The 17,156-nt window shown below is 45.4% G+C and overlaps 1 protein-coding gene across 15 annotated transcripts in view; it reads right to left on the bottom strand.

Moving 5' to 3' along the window:
• TNRC6C (trinucleotide repeat containing adaptor 6C) overlaps window positions 1–17,156 on the bottom strand; it is a 120,829-nt gene that overhangs the window by 42,027 nt on the left and 61,646 nt on the right. For 8 of the 15 annotated variants that reach the window (XM_083428457.1, XM_083428465.1, XM_083428467.1 and 5 more), the window contains exon 5: window positions 5,348–7,936. The exons of 1 other annotated variant lie outside the window; for it this stretch is intronic. In XM_083428457.1, coding sequence (XP_083284583.1) covers window positions 5,348–7,936 — 2,589 coding nt within the window. Of the gene's footprint in view, window positions 1–5,347; window positions 7,937–10,173; window positions 10,556–17,156 lie in introns of those variants that run through there. 6 more of the 15 variants (XR_014508337.1, XR_014508338.1, XM_083428458.1 and 3 more) reach the window with 3 other exon arrangements.

Below are 17,156 nucleotides of genomic sequence, written 5' to 3'. Positions count from 1 at the left end.
CTACCTTCAATCCAATGAAGCATATTACTAATGATATTTCATAGGTTCACAGGATCAGATAGCTGGGTCTCTTTAGAAGTACTGCATTGGAGGATGATAGTGGGAGATCTCCACTGGGGATGAATTTCGGCATTCTATTTCTTCTTATTTTTTAAATACCCCAGTCATTTGAGTGTCATCCCTCAAAATAAACTGACTCGCTACTGGTAGAAGGCATTCCTTGATGATCCAGACAAAGAACTGTTCCATAACATTAACCTGCTTTCCCCAACATTAAGGCAGACTTATTTTTTAAAGGGCTCCAGCTGTCTGGTTGATGATAGGGTAACATACTTTATTTCAGCAGAGGCCTACCTGTTGCCTTCCAGGTGTTGCTGGACTACAACTCCCATCATCCCTGACACTGGCCATGCTGTTTGTGGCTGATGGGAATTCTGAGTCCAAGAACATATGGAAGACCATATGTTAACCACCACTGCTTTATTTCATTGTAGCTAGAAAGTCAACAAGTAACTGATTTATTGGAATTCAACAGTCCCAATTTTAAGAATCCTGGAATTATAGAGTTGGAAGGGACTCCTGAGGGTCATCTAGTCTCAACTAAAGCATCCATGACAGATGGGCATCCAACCTCTGCTTAAAAACCTCCAAGGAAGGAGTGCCCACTAGCTATGAACTCCCCACATGACCTGCGACAAGCAACAATGTTTACACTTTAGATACCTATGACTGAAATAAAGGTATGTGGGTGCTTTTGGATCCACATGTATAACTAAAGGTGGATAATATACTTCCTAATTTTGTTTACATCCCACAGATACACTGTAATTGAATTGTAAGAAGATATAATAGAAGGGGAAAGCTCATCCTGCAAGGGGCAGCGAGAAGTAATTTGGCACTCACCTCTCACTTTGTTATGTCTGCACTATTGCTGAAAATAAGCCAGAGAAATGGCTTTCTTATCTTACAGTACCTCACCAGGACAACATCCTTACTAGAGGAACACTTCAAAGCACAGAGGAAACAGAGGACAGACAAAGAGAATAAATCATCGGGTAGACAAAAACATCAGTAAATGAAGGGTTTTGTGCTGTCATCTTATTTGCTGGAACTGTTTATGTTGTCTGTCCAGCCCAGCTAGGATAGAAAGCCAAAGTGGCATTAATCCAGGTTTTTACTTTTCTATGCACATATAGGCTTCATTTGTTACCATGCAGGGTGCAAACTTCCATTTCAAATGTAGCTATATAATGTCTCAATAAAGATTTATGATTCTATACATGCTTTGGGGGACAAAATAATAACTTAGGTCTATATATTTTAAGTTAGTTTGCTGTGTTTTAATATTTTTTTACATTATCTAGAAAGAAGGCTGATACTACGGAATAGCAGCCCCACACAATGAACTATAAAAGACCACAGAAATATTTAATTCTGAGTCAATGAGAAATTTAAAAAATCTTACATAAACAGCCTTTTTCTAGTGCAACTCTTGTAGCTTACAATATAAATAGATTCTATTAGTCACTGGGGGCATTTAAATGATTCAAAGTAAGAGATTTTCATGTCTTATTAAGGTCACCACATTACATTACTAGAGTTTTAAGTTACATTCAAATTGTGTTGTGTTTTCATGCTAGTTTCCCCAAACGGGAAGTACTGCTGAACTCAGCTGTGCAATTCATTAGGAGCTGGCACTGAAATAATGTTGTGGAGGAGAGGTGTAATCTCTTGTCCTTCACCATGCAGATAATCTGCCATCTGAAGTGTGGCTTCTCTGTAAACTCCTGGTCACACAGAAGCCTCTCCCTCTGGGAGAAGAGGCATTTGTGTGGATGACCCAGCTCACATGGGTAGTTTTCTACATAGTGGAGGTGAGGGGCTTATATTGGGGCCAAATCAACAGCAAGAATCGGGACTACCCCAAACACATATTGCAGATGAGCCTGAAAATCTCAGCTTTTCTTTAAAAGAAACCAAAAAGGTTTCTAGGCTATGTGGCTGTAAAGAAAGGCCTGTAAATATAACTGCACTAGGTAGTTGTGAGGAAAGATGATGGGCATCTTTAGGCATCTTTTGGATTCAGTCAGAGAGAAGGGGGAAACTCATACCTTAGCCCTTCTTTGTAGCTACCATTTATCTCCCTGTTACATACTGCTTTCTAGCCACCCCAGCTGCCTGTCTCTTCTGCCTTGCCCATGAAAAGACCCTTTTTTCTAAGCAGGCGACTGCTTATGAGGGGAGTTCCAACATGCACCAGTAGAGCAAATCCACCCCTCCTGTCAATACATCCACACTGTATCGAGCTCCACACCAGCTCGCCCTGTCCCACAAGTGGCAGTGACACACCTGCTGGGAAGCCAGCACTGCAGCTTTGCCCCACTGGGTGAGTCGCTACTGCTGGTATATTACTATACAACTTGTAACAAATGCTGCTATTATTGATCCAGAAAAACATTGATTTAGAATATCTGGATAGCCTTGTCCAAGTCCCTCATGCTTATGTAAACTCAGCAGTCTGCACACAGTAAATGTACAGCAGAGTCGCTTTGTGAGTGCAATTTAGGGTAGTGGGGAAGAGTCATAGCTACCATTTCATTCAGCCATATACCATCGCTTCATTTATGGTTGAAAACTGAAAATATCAAACAGTGTTTTCATGGATGAATTCAACTGCTGATCCCTAAATATATGGAGCTGAGATTGTAGCTGTATCAGTTGCTGGCACTTCTGTGACTCAGGCTACTCTCATTTCTGTATCAACTCTGCCTTCTATACTGGCTCGTGGGAGAGGGCTGGCCGTTATTTGGGGCTACAGGGTTGTGACATATCCCACATAGGAACAGCCTGTACACGAGGGGCTGGACTGCTCAGTCCCCAGGGGCATTGGCATGTGTGTGTGTGAATGCATTTATAATGGATTTATCAATTGGCCAGGCATGGCTTGGCCACAGCACAATAACAAGGAGGGTCCAGTGCTCATATTACGGGGGAAAGGTAGGGGGATCTTAATGAAATCTACAAATCCCACCCCTCTGACTGTCCCCAAATTTATATCTATTATGACCCCCACACAAATGCATTTTACAGGGTGAGTCCTTTAAAAGAGGCCCTGTGGATACAGAGTACACATGTTTCAGAGAGCCTCTTTTAAAAGACTCACGCTGTAGAACAGCAGCTGATGTGGTTAGCACAAAGGGCAAGGGGACAGGATACATCTGCCCCTGTAAGGCCCCACATCAGGGCAGACTGTCACAGCTGTTCCATCATGGTTCACAGCTGCTTGCCCACATGTGAAGCTTCCAGGGCACTTGGTAGGGCTTGAATCATGCCCACTTTGTAGAGATGTCCACATCCCATTAAAGGATTGAATATTCATTTTTAATGCTGAAGTAATAGGTGCTTTAAAATCTTCCTACCCAAGCTTGATATGTCACTACTTATGAACTTCAGTACAGGTAGCTCATCTACCTTCATGTGACTATAAATGTAGTAAAGTCAGGAAAACTCAGGATTCTACAGACAGGACTGATTATACGAAACCCTACCAAATCTGGTCAAAGGGTTACAAAATTTCTAGGGGCATGAGATCCAAGTACATAAGACATTCAGACTGGATAAAATCTCCTCCAAAAATATTTTCTTAAACATTATCAAGTGAAATAGCGAAAATAGCACAAAGACATTAAAATTGGGGGGAGGGCAAGCATTAATGATTAGGAGCTGCATTCATTTGGTAGTGGTAAGTTAAAACTTGAGGACTGGCGAAAAGTACAAGGATTGTCAAAGGTTTTCTTCACTGCTGCAAAAAATTGGAAGTTTTTTAATACTAGGACAACACAAACTACAGCTAATTATTTTGTTCAGCAAAAAATAAAAAGTAAACACAGAGCTTTCTATTTCTTAAGACAAAAATCTCTTTGTATGAGATAATGAATAAAAACCACTGGTTCAACAACTAAGCAGCTTCTTGGGTAACAGCCACAATTGCAGAAATGTGTCTTTGGCAGGAGACAGCCAGAGTAACAGAAACAGATGGATAGTGTCGGAGAATGCACATCAAAGAGGGACAAACAGCAACAGAGCAAAGAAAGTAAATTCAAAAACATGATGAAATTATATCTTACCATATAATATTTTTGTAAGAAAAAAGTCATGCTGCAGTTTGTGTGGCTGCCAATAGGTGGCCATGAGAACTGCAGCGACAACAGCAGGCAGAGCAAGTGAGCAGAGCAGACAGGCTGGCAGCACAAGTGAGCGAGCTGGCAGAGCAAAACGGCAGGTGGGTTACCCAGGAAGGCCTTCCCATGTTCTGTCTGCAGCCACTGCCACCTGGGATGCCTGGGGTTTGAACGAGCAGGCAGGCAGTCCAGCAGAGTGAGCATGCACCCTGGCAGACCTTCATGTGCTCCCTGTCTTTGTTGCTGCTGCCCAATGTTTGCCAAAAACTCCCCCCTCTCCTCACAACTTGCCTCAAACCACTGCAGTGTGAAGCAAAGGGGAGAAAGACTTTCTCCTCTTCATTCCCCTGTCGTCTGCAAGTGGCAGCAGGATCTTGGGATGAGGCAAGCTGTGAGGGTATGGGTATGTTTTGGGGGATGGGGATCTGCAACTGGGGTGGCAAAAGTTAGACAGATTAAATGAGGTGTGAGGGGATGGGGAGCTTTGAGTGAAAGAAGGGGATTGGCAAAGGGATTGGGGGAGTTGGCAAGCAATGTGAGCCACAGCAACGCTCCCTAATGAAGATGATATTGTCAGATATGTCCTATGAAGGGATAGTGATCTGACAAGCATGTGCAAATGAACTGACAACCATTATGTCCCATAGAATTGCCAGATTATGGCTTTAAACACACCAACTTGGCTATGTATATTCTAAAACAAGGTATGAGTATCACTAGCCAATTACCAAAATCATTTCATAATCTGATAATTCTTTATACCTTTTCGATTTTTTTCTCCATCCTTAGTAAAACAATTATTATCATAACCACAATTTCAAAAGAAAGATGATCCACAGACTGATCTAATGGCATATTGTCTGCCTCTTTTATCCTTTTGCATATCATTTCTCATATATGAAATTTTCATCTGGTCACCCTAACTTAGCCTCTTGTGTCTGCCCTGCCTGTGTGCTGTAATTCAGAATGGAAAATGAAATGATAAATTTTAATAGCAATGAGTATTTTGGACACCTTTTTATACCTTATTCGTATTAAATACAAACTTATCCTTAAGGCAGGAAGTATAGCTTGAATATAAACAAATAATGCCTACATCACACTTATTAAAGTTTCTTTCCAAAAGGTAGCATACATATTTTGAGAAAACAAAAGCTGTATCATACCTGGACCAAGCAGCGGGGACCGGTTTGACTGGGCACTTGACTGGTGCGGTGGCTGAGGTTCAGCCATGTTTGCGTTGATAATGGTGGTGCTAGTGGTGGCGGTTGTGGTACTGCTCTGGATTACAGGATTGTTTCTATCCCACATGTTTACAGTCTTGTTGTTATTGTAATTTGGGTCACCCCAAGCTGAGGTACCATCATCAATCTCCATCTTGCGCCGAATGGATGGTGGAGAGGGCTCTTCCCACCCCGTTGCTTCACTACTATCTTTCTGTTTGGCTGGCACTGGTCCACCAACCCATCCTGATCCAGTCTGTTTAACAGAAGCAGCTCCTCCCCAATTACTCACGTTGTTGTCCTGGGATTTAGAAGCCCAATTCTGTTGAGGACCAGGTTTTAACGATTCCCCCCAGCTCGTACCTGTATTAGCCTTGCTGTTTGTGCCATTTCCCCATCCAGTGGTCCCAGAACGTGTAGTATCATTCCAGCCAGACCCTGCTCTATTGTCAGCATCCCATCCAGAACCATTCTTTTTCCCATCTCCCAAGTGTCCAGGGACAGATGAGGAATCAACCCAATCTCCACCCCCTGAAGTCCAGCCTGGATTCGATTTCTGTCCATCTCCCCAGTTTTGAGATTTGGGTTTCTGAGGTTCACCCCAAGTAGGCGACTTGTCCTCCTGATTTGTGGTCCCACTCCAAGTGTGGCCACTTTTGGCAGCAGCAGCATTATTGACAGCAGTAGAACTTGCCGGCTCTCCCCATCCCCCTGGGCCATTTGGCGCTTTGTTATTGTTGTCGCCCCAACCTGTATTAGTTGGAACTGTTGCAGGTGGAGAGCTGACCCACCCAGATACTGAAGAGGTATTTGTACTGTTCATGATGGACCCATCATTCTTGCCCCCCGAGTTTGAAGGCTGAGTAGCTGCACAACCCCAGGCCTCAGTTCCATTGTCATTCTTTCGTTCAGACCTTGGGGATTCTTCAAATTCCCAGGCAGTGTTTTGTTTTACAGGAGTCTGTCCCCATCCAGTGTTGGACAGAACCCTTGGGTCAAGGTCATTCCTTGGCAACTGGACTTGTCCTTGGTCTAGCATTCCCTTGTCTCTTCTTCGAGCCTCTCCAGTTCCTTCCCTCCCAGTACTGCCTTCATTCTGACTCCCATTGCTATCATTACTGCCTTCACTACCTGTGTTGCCAGATGCTGCAGCTTTGGCCCAAGAGTTTATTTGTTCATTGCCCTGCTGCATGGCAGGATTCTGGCTGGTAACACTAGAGCTATCCCACCCTGTTGATCCTTTCCCATTGATGTCATTACTGGAATGCTGGTTTGGGGGCTTGCTCCATTCACCATTAACGCCATTACTGGTGCTGCGGCTTGGGTGGCCCCAAGCACCAGAATGCATATTACCAACGCCACTGTTGCCACTGCCCCTGCCCCATGCTAAGATCCCAGGACCAGCAGGAGGCCCCGAATCCCATGCACTTGTTCCATTCCCTTCCTTTTGTACAGCACTGCTGGATCCATTTTGTTTAGCACTTAATGCTGAGTTCACAGTGTCTCCATTCCCCTGACTGAACCCAGAATTGCTGTTTCCTGTGGCAGGATTACCTGGGGATATCCCCCACACTGAATTGCCCATTCCTTCACCACTTCCCCCACTGACTTGAGAAACTGATGTCCCATTAGCACCAGGAAGGCTTTGCAGGTGGGGCGGAATGATGGCCCCCATGCCAACAGCCATGCCCCAGTTCGGCAGTCCATTTGTCTGCATTGCATTGATAGGGTTTGGTGAAGAGTTCATGGGGTTAGCGTTATTTGGTCCATCAGTGTTAAGGTTCTGAGGTTGTACGCTGAAAGACACATTCTGAGAAGTGGACGTTTGTGGTTCTGTGCTCTCTTGCGGCAGCAAGTTTCCCCAAGCACCTAAGGTGCCCGTTGGGTTCCCATTCTGGTTGCCCATGTTCTGACCTATGGCACTGACTGGACTGCAAATACTGGAAGGGTTGCCTGCTCCCACAGTTCCTTCATGTCCGAGTACAGGCCAGGCAGCTGGATTGGCATTTGGATTAAGGTTAAGATTAATGCCAGCATTTGAGTTGGAAGCACCCCAGCAATTTTGACTTCTACCATCTCCAATCATGTTGTCCATCTTTCCATCCCCACCACTGGCAGAGCAATGAGCTAAGCCAGAGTTGGAACCTGTGGCAACACCCCACACTCTGGCTGAATTTCCATTACCATTTGCCCCACCAGTTCCAAGGGCACTCTGGTTAGAGGTGCTTTGGATGAGTGCTCCATTGGTGCCATTATTGCCATTGGGTTTCTTTGTATGTCCAGTGAAGTTGCCTTGGGCACTCCCTGTAGCCATGCTACTGTTCTCTGAGCCACAGTTGGAGGCAGAGTCAGTGTCTGTAGTACATTCTGAGGCAGATTCAGTCTCAGTTCCTGTAATGGAAGGCCACGCTTCCTTGTCAGTCCTGTCTATTATCACTTTATCCCAGCTGCAATTGGCTTCACTTCGGAAAGTGGGCTGCTGTCCCCAGTGAGTATTCTCATAATGGTCTCCCAATCCGCTGTGACCAAGGTCTGAAAAATTAAACATGATGTAAATTAGTCTGCTATCCAATGACCCAGATACATCAGTTGAACTCTGGCTTGATTGTTATGTTTACATTCTTTATAGTCCTTTATAGTCTAGCTTATGGGTAGGGGTTCCCAACTTTCACTAAGCCTTGGAGAAGCACGGCTTGTGAATACAAACAAATTCTTCAATAAGCATAATAATGCATTTTGAATTCTAGGTTCTGAAAAAACAAGTATATTCAGTGCTAATACACAAAGGATTTACATGCAGACAATAGTACTATTTCTCTTTTATTAGGTTGCACTAATAGGGTCAGATATAATAAGCAATACTTTGGGGCATGCAATTTCCAATATTTTCCTATATGCCACATACATTTTAAGCTGAACTATTAAAGGGGAACTAGAAATGAAAGAAAAAATCTACAAAACCAATCAAGCGTATTCTGTGGTCAACGAACAGTTATTCATGCCTTGTTAAATTTAGAAACAGAGATAAAAACTTCACTGTGAGGACTGATTTCCAATATTAAAATATTTCTCAAACATATGAGTTGTTATCACTTTCAGTTGTATGTTTTCAATGCATGAAATGAAATCAAAGAAATACTTTAGAAAGTATTATCACTGTAAACTAAGACTTTGATGACACGTCTGGTACTCGTTGGCATACATACTATCACTCTAGCTCAGAAGGTGGAGCCACACATAGTTCTGGTGCACAGGACTGGGTCTCTTCGAACAGGAGCCAACATACTAGTCCACATCACAGCAAAGGACAGGCCTAGGCTCTTAGACCAAGGTCATAGATTAGAAATCACAAGGTATAATAGAGAGAACCGCTTGTAAATAGCTGCAGGATTGAGGCCTTTCATTCATTTAATGTATATGAACAATCAAAAAGATGGGTGCTTTAAAAAAAAGGTAACTATGACGGTAGTTAATAATGAAGATCACTTACATTTTGTACTATAGCACTGATAGCTATTAAATATAAATTGCATGTTCTGTACTTGTCATATATGATTTGGGACTTTAAAATGATACTTGATTGACAGGCCAATCTCCCTCTACAAATAAGCTGGATCTTCTCAAACAGCTGTTACACTGTGCCTCGTCCAGATATAAGCCAGCCCCTAAACTGTTAATGCTGTAGGTTTCGACAATTTGAGTTTTTTAAGACCGATGTGACAAAATTCCACAATTCTAATTTGGGGCAACAATAACTTCCCTGACGGAAATACAAAGTAATCAGTACCATGACCTCAATGAACATTTTAATGTAACTCCAAGATCTGATATCATAATCAGTATTTTAAATGATCAAAACATATCAGAAAGCAATCTCAAAATCAGAGTGAAAATGTAACCTTATGAAGAAAAACATGGACGTTCACTATAAATGTGCATCCTGGAACAAAAAAACTCCATTCAATTTCAATGGGAAATGGTTAAGCTTGTATGTTTACCAACATGAACAGACATTGACTGATTTGATCAGCACTTAGATCTGAGGTCAGAACTAATCTCAAAACTAGTACAAATTTGAAAGCATCCAAGAAGTCAGCTTCTTTCTATTTGTTTCTTTCATTCTAGTAGCTGAAATACTTGTTTATGCAGTCAGGAATTCAAAAAGCACAAACATTTAAGTGGGAATCTGTCCTGCAAGTTTGCTTTCACAACAACACTGACTCCATAAATGCTGAAGCTGTCAAGACTTTCCCAGAAAGGCATATGCAAATGTGGAAGGGTTAAGAGATGAGAACGCTAAATAAAACAGCTTTATTTAGAGACAAAATCCAAAATTAGGCAACGCATGTGGAAAAGCCTATTACTCTTTTAATTTTCTTCACTACGGTATGCTACAAAGTATGTTCCGTCTGATGTGGGAACCTTTAATGCGTTCAGAAAAAGAGCTGAGCAGCGTAAAAAAGAGCATTCTTCATTATTAGATAGTGAGTACTCCATGAAACACTAACACTCCAAAACCAAACAGCAGTAGATAATGACAAATAACAACTTCATTTTTTTGCCCAGCGCAGCATATCTTTAGCAAGCAGCTCTTTCTCTGAGGACGCCATTTTATCAAACCTGAAAGGCAGCCAAAAGCTTAGGACGCTGTGCTGCTGCTGCTGTCTCTGAAACATTATGTAATAAACTGATTTAACAGAAGCAGATGCCATTTGCCCCCTTCCCCCCCCCCCTTGCTGCTCTATAGGGGCCAACGAGTAATGAAATACCTGAGAAAAGGTGCTGCCCAACCATCCTAGGAGACGCTACATTGTGTGCAGAGCTGTCTCCCCTCCTGCATCTAGGTTCGCCTGGGCTCTCGGCTTCAATATGTCGGCTGTGTACAGAGTGAGCCTCATCCTGTAGAGCTGCCAAGAAAATCGCTCAGTGCAAGTGTGCGCCCAGACAACCTGCAAGCTTGCTCAGGCCCTAGCTGTGCTGGCTTTGGAAATGCCCTTTCCTCACAGGGAGACTCCTACCCCCACCTCCAGCAGCACACAGCCCCCTTAACTCTGGGTAAGGTATCAACAGATGAGGATTTTAAAGCTTTGATTATCTAATTGCAGCTGACACTAAACCGATCTTCCTTCCTCTTTAAATTCTTTCAACTGTCACAAAACATTTTCACTTCGAGACCTAGCCACAATTAGCACGGTGGCTGCTTTTCTTCTGGTTTTTGAAAGTCAGCCAAAAGAACAGCCGCATATTGCCGATTGGCTGCATGCAAATACATTCCTGCCTCCTTCATGTTTCCATCCTCTTCTTTCCTTCTCTAAACAGCAGTGCTACACACACTTGGCATACCAGCACTAACTACAATACTGGGGACAAACCTTATATAGAACCTGGCAAGCCTCCAGGTGCTTAATTACTTCTCTGCCTTTATCGCGAAAGCTGAAAACATGCAAGTCTATTAAAAATCACAGCTTCTATTTGTGAGCGTACAGCATTGTCACTGCGTGCTCAAACAATACATTATAGGCTGTAAGTGCTTTTCCCTCTCGCAATTTCAAAGCATGGAATGGCAGAGGGAACTCTTTTACTGCTGCTTAAAGTTCATTGTCAACCTTCCTAGATTTTGAGAGCAAATCAGGCGATTTATAGCATACAAGCTATGAATTACGGTGCCATCCATCTATCCAGCCTTTAAGACTATAAAATCGACCACCAATAGGGATTACTACTAATAATATAGTTGTCCTAGCATAGGATAAGTACTCCCAGAAGTAACTAAAATATGCATCAACTTGCCACAGCGGATCTCATAGGAGAAGAATCAGCTGCAATTATTCAGAAACAAAAAAGTTAAATTGCACACAAAACATTATCTAGCTCCTAAAAATATAAACATAAAACTGCACCACGCATATGAAGGAACATAGCCAACATTCTGTGAATTTAAGATATATATACTGTAAATTTAAAAAGTAAGTTTCTAGCCCATAAGAGTTATATGCTAGGCTCAAAAATGAGCAGGCATTGCTAATGGAAGTAGCCAGAGGAGCTGGTGAGAAAGGAGAAAATTTCCAGTGGTCAGAACTTCAAATGTCCTGCAGTCTTCAGCATGCAAGGGTTCATTTACCTGCACAGTGTACTGTCCTCTGTGTGACTGAAAAAAGCGTGTAAAATTAAAAATGCAAATGTGCTTAGTCTGCATGAATTTGCCTGCAAATTTCTACATCCTGAAGCCTCTATGCATTTAGGTTACTTTGGCACCATTTTTAAGTGCAGGGTATACATGGCCAACAATCTCTTTTATTAAATGACACTGTATCACTGATGTCTCTTTGAACATTTAGTCATAAGCAGCTGCCACCAATTCCTCAGTTGTTGCAACTGCTTTACCTTCTCTTAAGAATTTATATTTTTGGGTTTCAGTATTTTCTTTAATTTTTTTGCTCTCATTTTGCAAATTCTTGGATTCTCTTTTCTGTAAATTTTATTTTTCTTTTAAAAGTATTTCTGTACCACCTTCTCATAATCCAACAACAATATTAAAAAATTATAAAACTTTAAAAAAAAGAAAGATCAAATACTGCATAGGCCTGTCAGTGTAAGAAAGTCTTCAAGAGACACCTGAAAGCCTAAAGCAAGGATGCCTGCAGATGCCCACAGGATGGGCTGGTGACACTGAATATCACCTTGAACCACTGGGTTGGTGGCTTGTTAGGTTTCCCCATCCCAAGGCTGTCAATGTGTGTAAATGACTAGTCGAAGGAGGGAGGTGCAAATATATCAGATATGTCAACATATCTGCTACAAAGTACCGTATTTTTCGCCCTATAGGACGCACCGGCCCATAGGACGCACCAAGTTTTTGGGGGGGGAAATCAAGAAAAAAAAATTTATTTCCCCCCCAGGTTTGCGCAGCCATACCCAAGCTAGAAGAGGGAGACGGAGCGCACCGTCTCCCTCTTCTGCCTTCAGGGACAGCCTCTCTAGCCTCCGTGGGGCAGCGGCTTGCCCCGCTGTCCCCCGAGGTTGTGGGGCTGGTGGGGGGGGGGGAGAAGCAAGCTTGCTTCTCTCTCCCCCCCCCCAGCCTCCAGATCAGGTGGGGGAATAGCGGGGTGGCGGTGCTCCGCCTCCCCGCTATCCTCCGAGGTTGTGGGGCTGGCAGGGGGGAGAAGCAAGCCTGCTTCTCCCCCCGCCAGCCTCCAGACCAGGTCGGGGAATAGCGGGGTGGCGGCGCTGCGCCTCCCCGCTATCCCCCGAGGTTGTGGGGCTGTCAGTGGGGAAAAGCAAGCCTGCTTTTCCCCCCGCCAGCCTCCAGACCAGGTCGGGGAATAGCGGGGTGGCGGCGCTGCGCCTCCCCGCTATCCCCCGAGGTTGTGGGGCTGTCAGTGGGGAAAAGCAAGCCTGCTTCTCCCCCCCCCAGCCTCCAGATCATGTTGGAGAATAGCGGGGTGGCGGTGCTCCGCCTCCCCGCTATCCTCCGAGGTTGTGGGGCTGGCAGGGGGGGAAAGCAAGCCTGCTTCTCCCCCCCCCCCAGCCTCCAAATCAGGTCGGGGAATAGCGGGGTGGTGGTTCTCCGCCTCCCCGCTATCCCCCAGGTTGTGGGGCTGGCAGGGGGGAAAAGCAAGCCTGCTTCTCCCCCCCACCAGCCTCCAGATCATGTCGGAGAATAGCGGGGTGGCGGTGCTCCGCCTCCCCGCTATCCTCCGAGGTTGTGGGGCTGGCAGGAGGGAGAAGCAAGCCTGCTTCTCCCCCTGCCAGCCTCCAGATCACGTCGGAGAATAGCGGGGTGGCGGTGCTCCGCCTCCCCGCTTTCCTCCGAGGTTGTGGGGCTGGCAGGGGGGAGAAGCAAGCCTGCTTCTCCCCCTGCCAGCCTCCAGATCACGTCGGAGAATAGCGGGGTGGCGGTGCTCCGCCTCCCCGCTATCCTCCGAGGTTGTGGGGCTGGCAGGAGGGAGAAGCAAGCCTGCTTCTCCCCCTGCCAGCCTCCAGATCACGTCGGAGAATAGCGGGGTGGCGGTGCTCCGCCTCCCCGCTATCCTCCGAGGTTGTGGGGCTGGCAGGAGGGAGAAGCAAGCCTGCTTCTCCCCCTGCCAGCCTCCAGATCACGTCGGAGAATAGCGGGGTGGCGGTGCTCCGCCTCCCCTCTTTCCTCCGAGGTTGTGGGGCTGGCAGGGGGGAGAAGAAAGCCTGCTTCTCCCCCCGCCAGCCTCCAGACCAGGTCGGGGAATAGCGGGGTGGCGGCGCTGCGCCTCCCCGCTATCCTCCGAGGTTGTGGGGCTGGCAGGGGGGAAAAGCAAGCCTGCTTCTCCCCCTGCCAGCCTCCAGATCACGTCGGAGAATAGCGGGGTGGCGGTGCTCCGCCTCCCCGCTATCCTCCGAGGTTGTGGGGCTGGCAGGAGGGAGAAGCAAGCCTGCTTCTCCCCCCGCCAGCCTCCAGATCACGTCGGAGAATAGCGGGGTGGCGGCGCTGCGCCTCCCCGCTATCCTCCGAGGTTGTGGGGCTGGCAGGGGGGAAAAGCAAGCCTGCTTCTCCCCCTGCCAGCCTCCAGATCACGTCGGAGAATAGCGGGGTGGCGGTGCTCCGCCTCCCCGCTATCCTCCGAGGTTGTGGGGCTGGCAGGAGGGAGAAGCAAGCCTGCTTCTCCCCCTGCCAGCCTCCAGATCACGTCGGAGAATAGCGGGGTGGCGGTGCTCCGCTTCCCCGCTATCCTCCGAGGTTGTGGGGCTGGCAGGAGGGAGAAGCAAGCCTGCTTCTCCCCCCCGCCAGCCTCCAGATCAGGTGGGGGAATAGCGGGGTGGCGGCGCTGCGCCTCCCCGCTGTCCCCCGAGGTTGTGGGGCTGGCAGGGGGGGAAAGCAAGCCTGCTTCTCCCCCCCCCCGCCAGCCTCCAGATCAGGTGGGGGAATAGCGGGGTGGCGGCGCTCCGCCTCCCTGCTATCCCCCGAGGTTGTGGGGCTGTCAGGGTGGAAAAGCAAGCCTGCTTCTCCCCCCCGCCAGCCTCCAGACCATGTCGGGGAATAGCGGGGTGGTGGCGCTGCGCCTCCCCGCTATCCTCCGAGGTTGTGGGGCTGGCAGGGGGGAAAAGCAAGCCTGCTTCTCCCCCCGCCAGCCTCCAGACCAGGTCGGGGAATAGCGGGGTGGCGGCGCTGCGCCTCCCCGCTATCCTCCGAGGTTGTGGGGCTGTCAGGGGGGGGGAAAGCAAGCCTGCTTCTCCCCCCCCCCCGCCAGCCTCCAGACCAGGTCGGGGAATAGCGGGGTGGCGGCGCTGCGCCTCCCCGCTGTCCCCCGAGCTTTTGGGCTGCAGGCTGCTGCCCGCAAGCCTTGGCAGCCCGCGGGACCTCCCGCCAGGTTTGCAAGACTTGCGGATAGCTTCCTGAAGCCTGGAGAGCGAGAGGGGTTGGTGCGCACCGATCCCTCTCGCTCTCCAGGCTTCAGCGAAAGCCTGCATTCGCCCCATAGGACGCACACACATTTCCCCTTCATTTTTGGAGGGGAAAAAGTGCGTCTTATAGGACGAAAAATACGGTAGTGTTAGAAACAGGGATGGAATAGCTAGGAGCCAAATGGCTTCTGGGACCTGGGTTGTGGGCGCCAAAACAGAATGTCTAGACGCCAGGGGGAGGGGGGTCAGCAACACTTATTTATTATTTTGATAAGCATGAATTAATATGCAATTCACATAAGTGACACATTGTTAAAATCACATTTTTAGAAAAAATTGTTAGTACATGTTTAATTTGGTGTTTAAAATAAAAGTATTGGTACCGTACTTCAGTTTTCAAAACGCTCTACTCTTTATTGTTCAACTCCTTAACATATTGTCTATCCTTAACATATACTTTGAGACTTCAAAGCACATATATTTCAGTAATCCTTGAGTGATAACCAGGCGCAAAAAAAATGGCACTCAGACTTTTTGAGGAGCTCGCAAATGGAGAATCTTTGGGTGCAAAATGCACCTGCTAATTTTGAGCCCTGCTACAAATATATCAAATATGTATTTTTAATTTTTAAAAATCCACTGTGGTGTGTTCAAAGTACTAAAGTACTATTTACAAGTTAGTTTCTAACAATTGCTAAATACTGAAAAGCCAGACATTAGTTTATGAGGAAATAAAATTACTTCTGCCCTATTAACCAACATCTGTCTTCCTTTTCCATCCCAAAGGTGTCCTGAATTGAGCTATAGTTGTCAGGCATCCTATGGGGATGGGATGGGAATTTAGGAATATATTTCACTCCAGAATGTATATCTGGAAAGAGTTATACTCTGCACTTGTAGCTACTTGGTTGTCCTTTAAACATGGTAGACTTCAAAGGTATTTAAAATGTGTTCCAAACTATTCCAATTACTCACAGACATACTAGATAGAGAGATCAGCTGTTGGCAGGATCTTGCCAATGTTGGAAGACTCCCAAGCACCTGGTAGCCAAGCACCTACAAGTTTAAGTTTGGCATTTAAAACCATGACAAAGGCAACCCCAAAATGTGATGCTGGCCCTAGGAATTAAAACCACTTTTCCAGTCTTACACCCAACCACCTATATGTCACTAAGTAATGGGTGCAGCAATTACTAATGCTGTTTTCCATTTTTTCCCCTTTGTTGCTTTTATATTCTGACTTTCTTCCATCATAGAACCAAAGGTGGTGTACATGTAGTTTATTACAGATTATCAATTTAAAGCTATTCTTTTCTTTCAGCCCTGCAGAAAATATTTTTCTTTTTGCAAAAAGAGAGTTACAACTCTCCAGTTATATTACTTTCTCAGATGTCTGGAATTTTTTTAGGCAAGTCTCAAGCAGAAAATAAAAGCAGTGTTCTCTTTTTGGTGCAAGTTACAATTGCAATATCTTCTAAGCACACAAAAATGGTAATTTTACTTTTTAATATAATTTTACACGGAAATATTGTATACCGCACAGAGGTTTTTTTAAAAATAAGACATTTATAAATGCATTTAAATAAATAAAATAATGTGGCCACCTCTAACAGAGTATCATAATGCTTAGGACAACATATCTGTGTATATGTAACTTGAAACAAACATGTGCATACATTTTAGGAGATAAATTAAAATCAGCTTTCTGCTTAGAAATTAATCTATTTATCTGGAATTGTCATTTGAAATCCTAAACTTCTTTTACATGATAGGCACCTTCCTCTCCACCACAGCAAGTAAGTGTTATGTCACAAACATCCCAAAGGAAGATTAGGACTTCAAGTGGGACATAAGCAGCAGGAAGAGCAGGTCAACTTCCAACCCAGTCAAAACCGATTAGCCATGCTAAAAATATACAAAAACTCCATTGTAAGGCAGCAAAGGTTACTGATTACATAGTACACTTTTCACAGCCTCCCAAATGCCAAGTTTAGCCAACTACCAAAGTGATGCTCTTCTTCCTTAACCTCGAGACAAACATTTTAAGGCTCAGCTATTATTAGATGCAAAGGCCATGTCTCACACACTCCTTCTGACCGTTCTGTACCCCCTTCTCCATGTAGCCAAACTTTAATGATATGATAGCCTTGAAGAATTCTCATTCAGTTTCCAATATACCCCACTGGGTAGTGGGTTAATTTGTTCACTCTCCTCCCTCTCCCCCATTGAGAAATAAAATTATATTAAGACACATTTTAATGTTCGGCTCAGGGACAAAATCTTTTAAGCAAACTACTACTTAAATTTCATGTTTATATGATGATGAAAAGTGTAGTAAGCACTTAATGTATTTTGGGAACATAATGTAGGAACATAT

The sequence above is a fragment of the Podarcis tiliguerta genome (assembly GCF_965153285.1).
Source record: "Podarcis tiliguerta genome assembly, chromosome: 2".
NCBI lineage: Eukaryota > Metazoa > Chordata > Lepidosauria > Squamata > Lacertidae > Podarcis > Podarcis tiliguerta.
The sequence above is the reverse complement of the archived record's forward strand: the minus strand, read 5'-3'. Positions and strand labels throughout refer to the sequence as shown.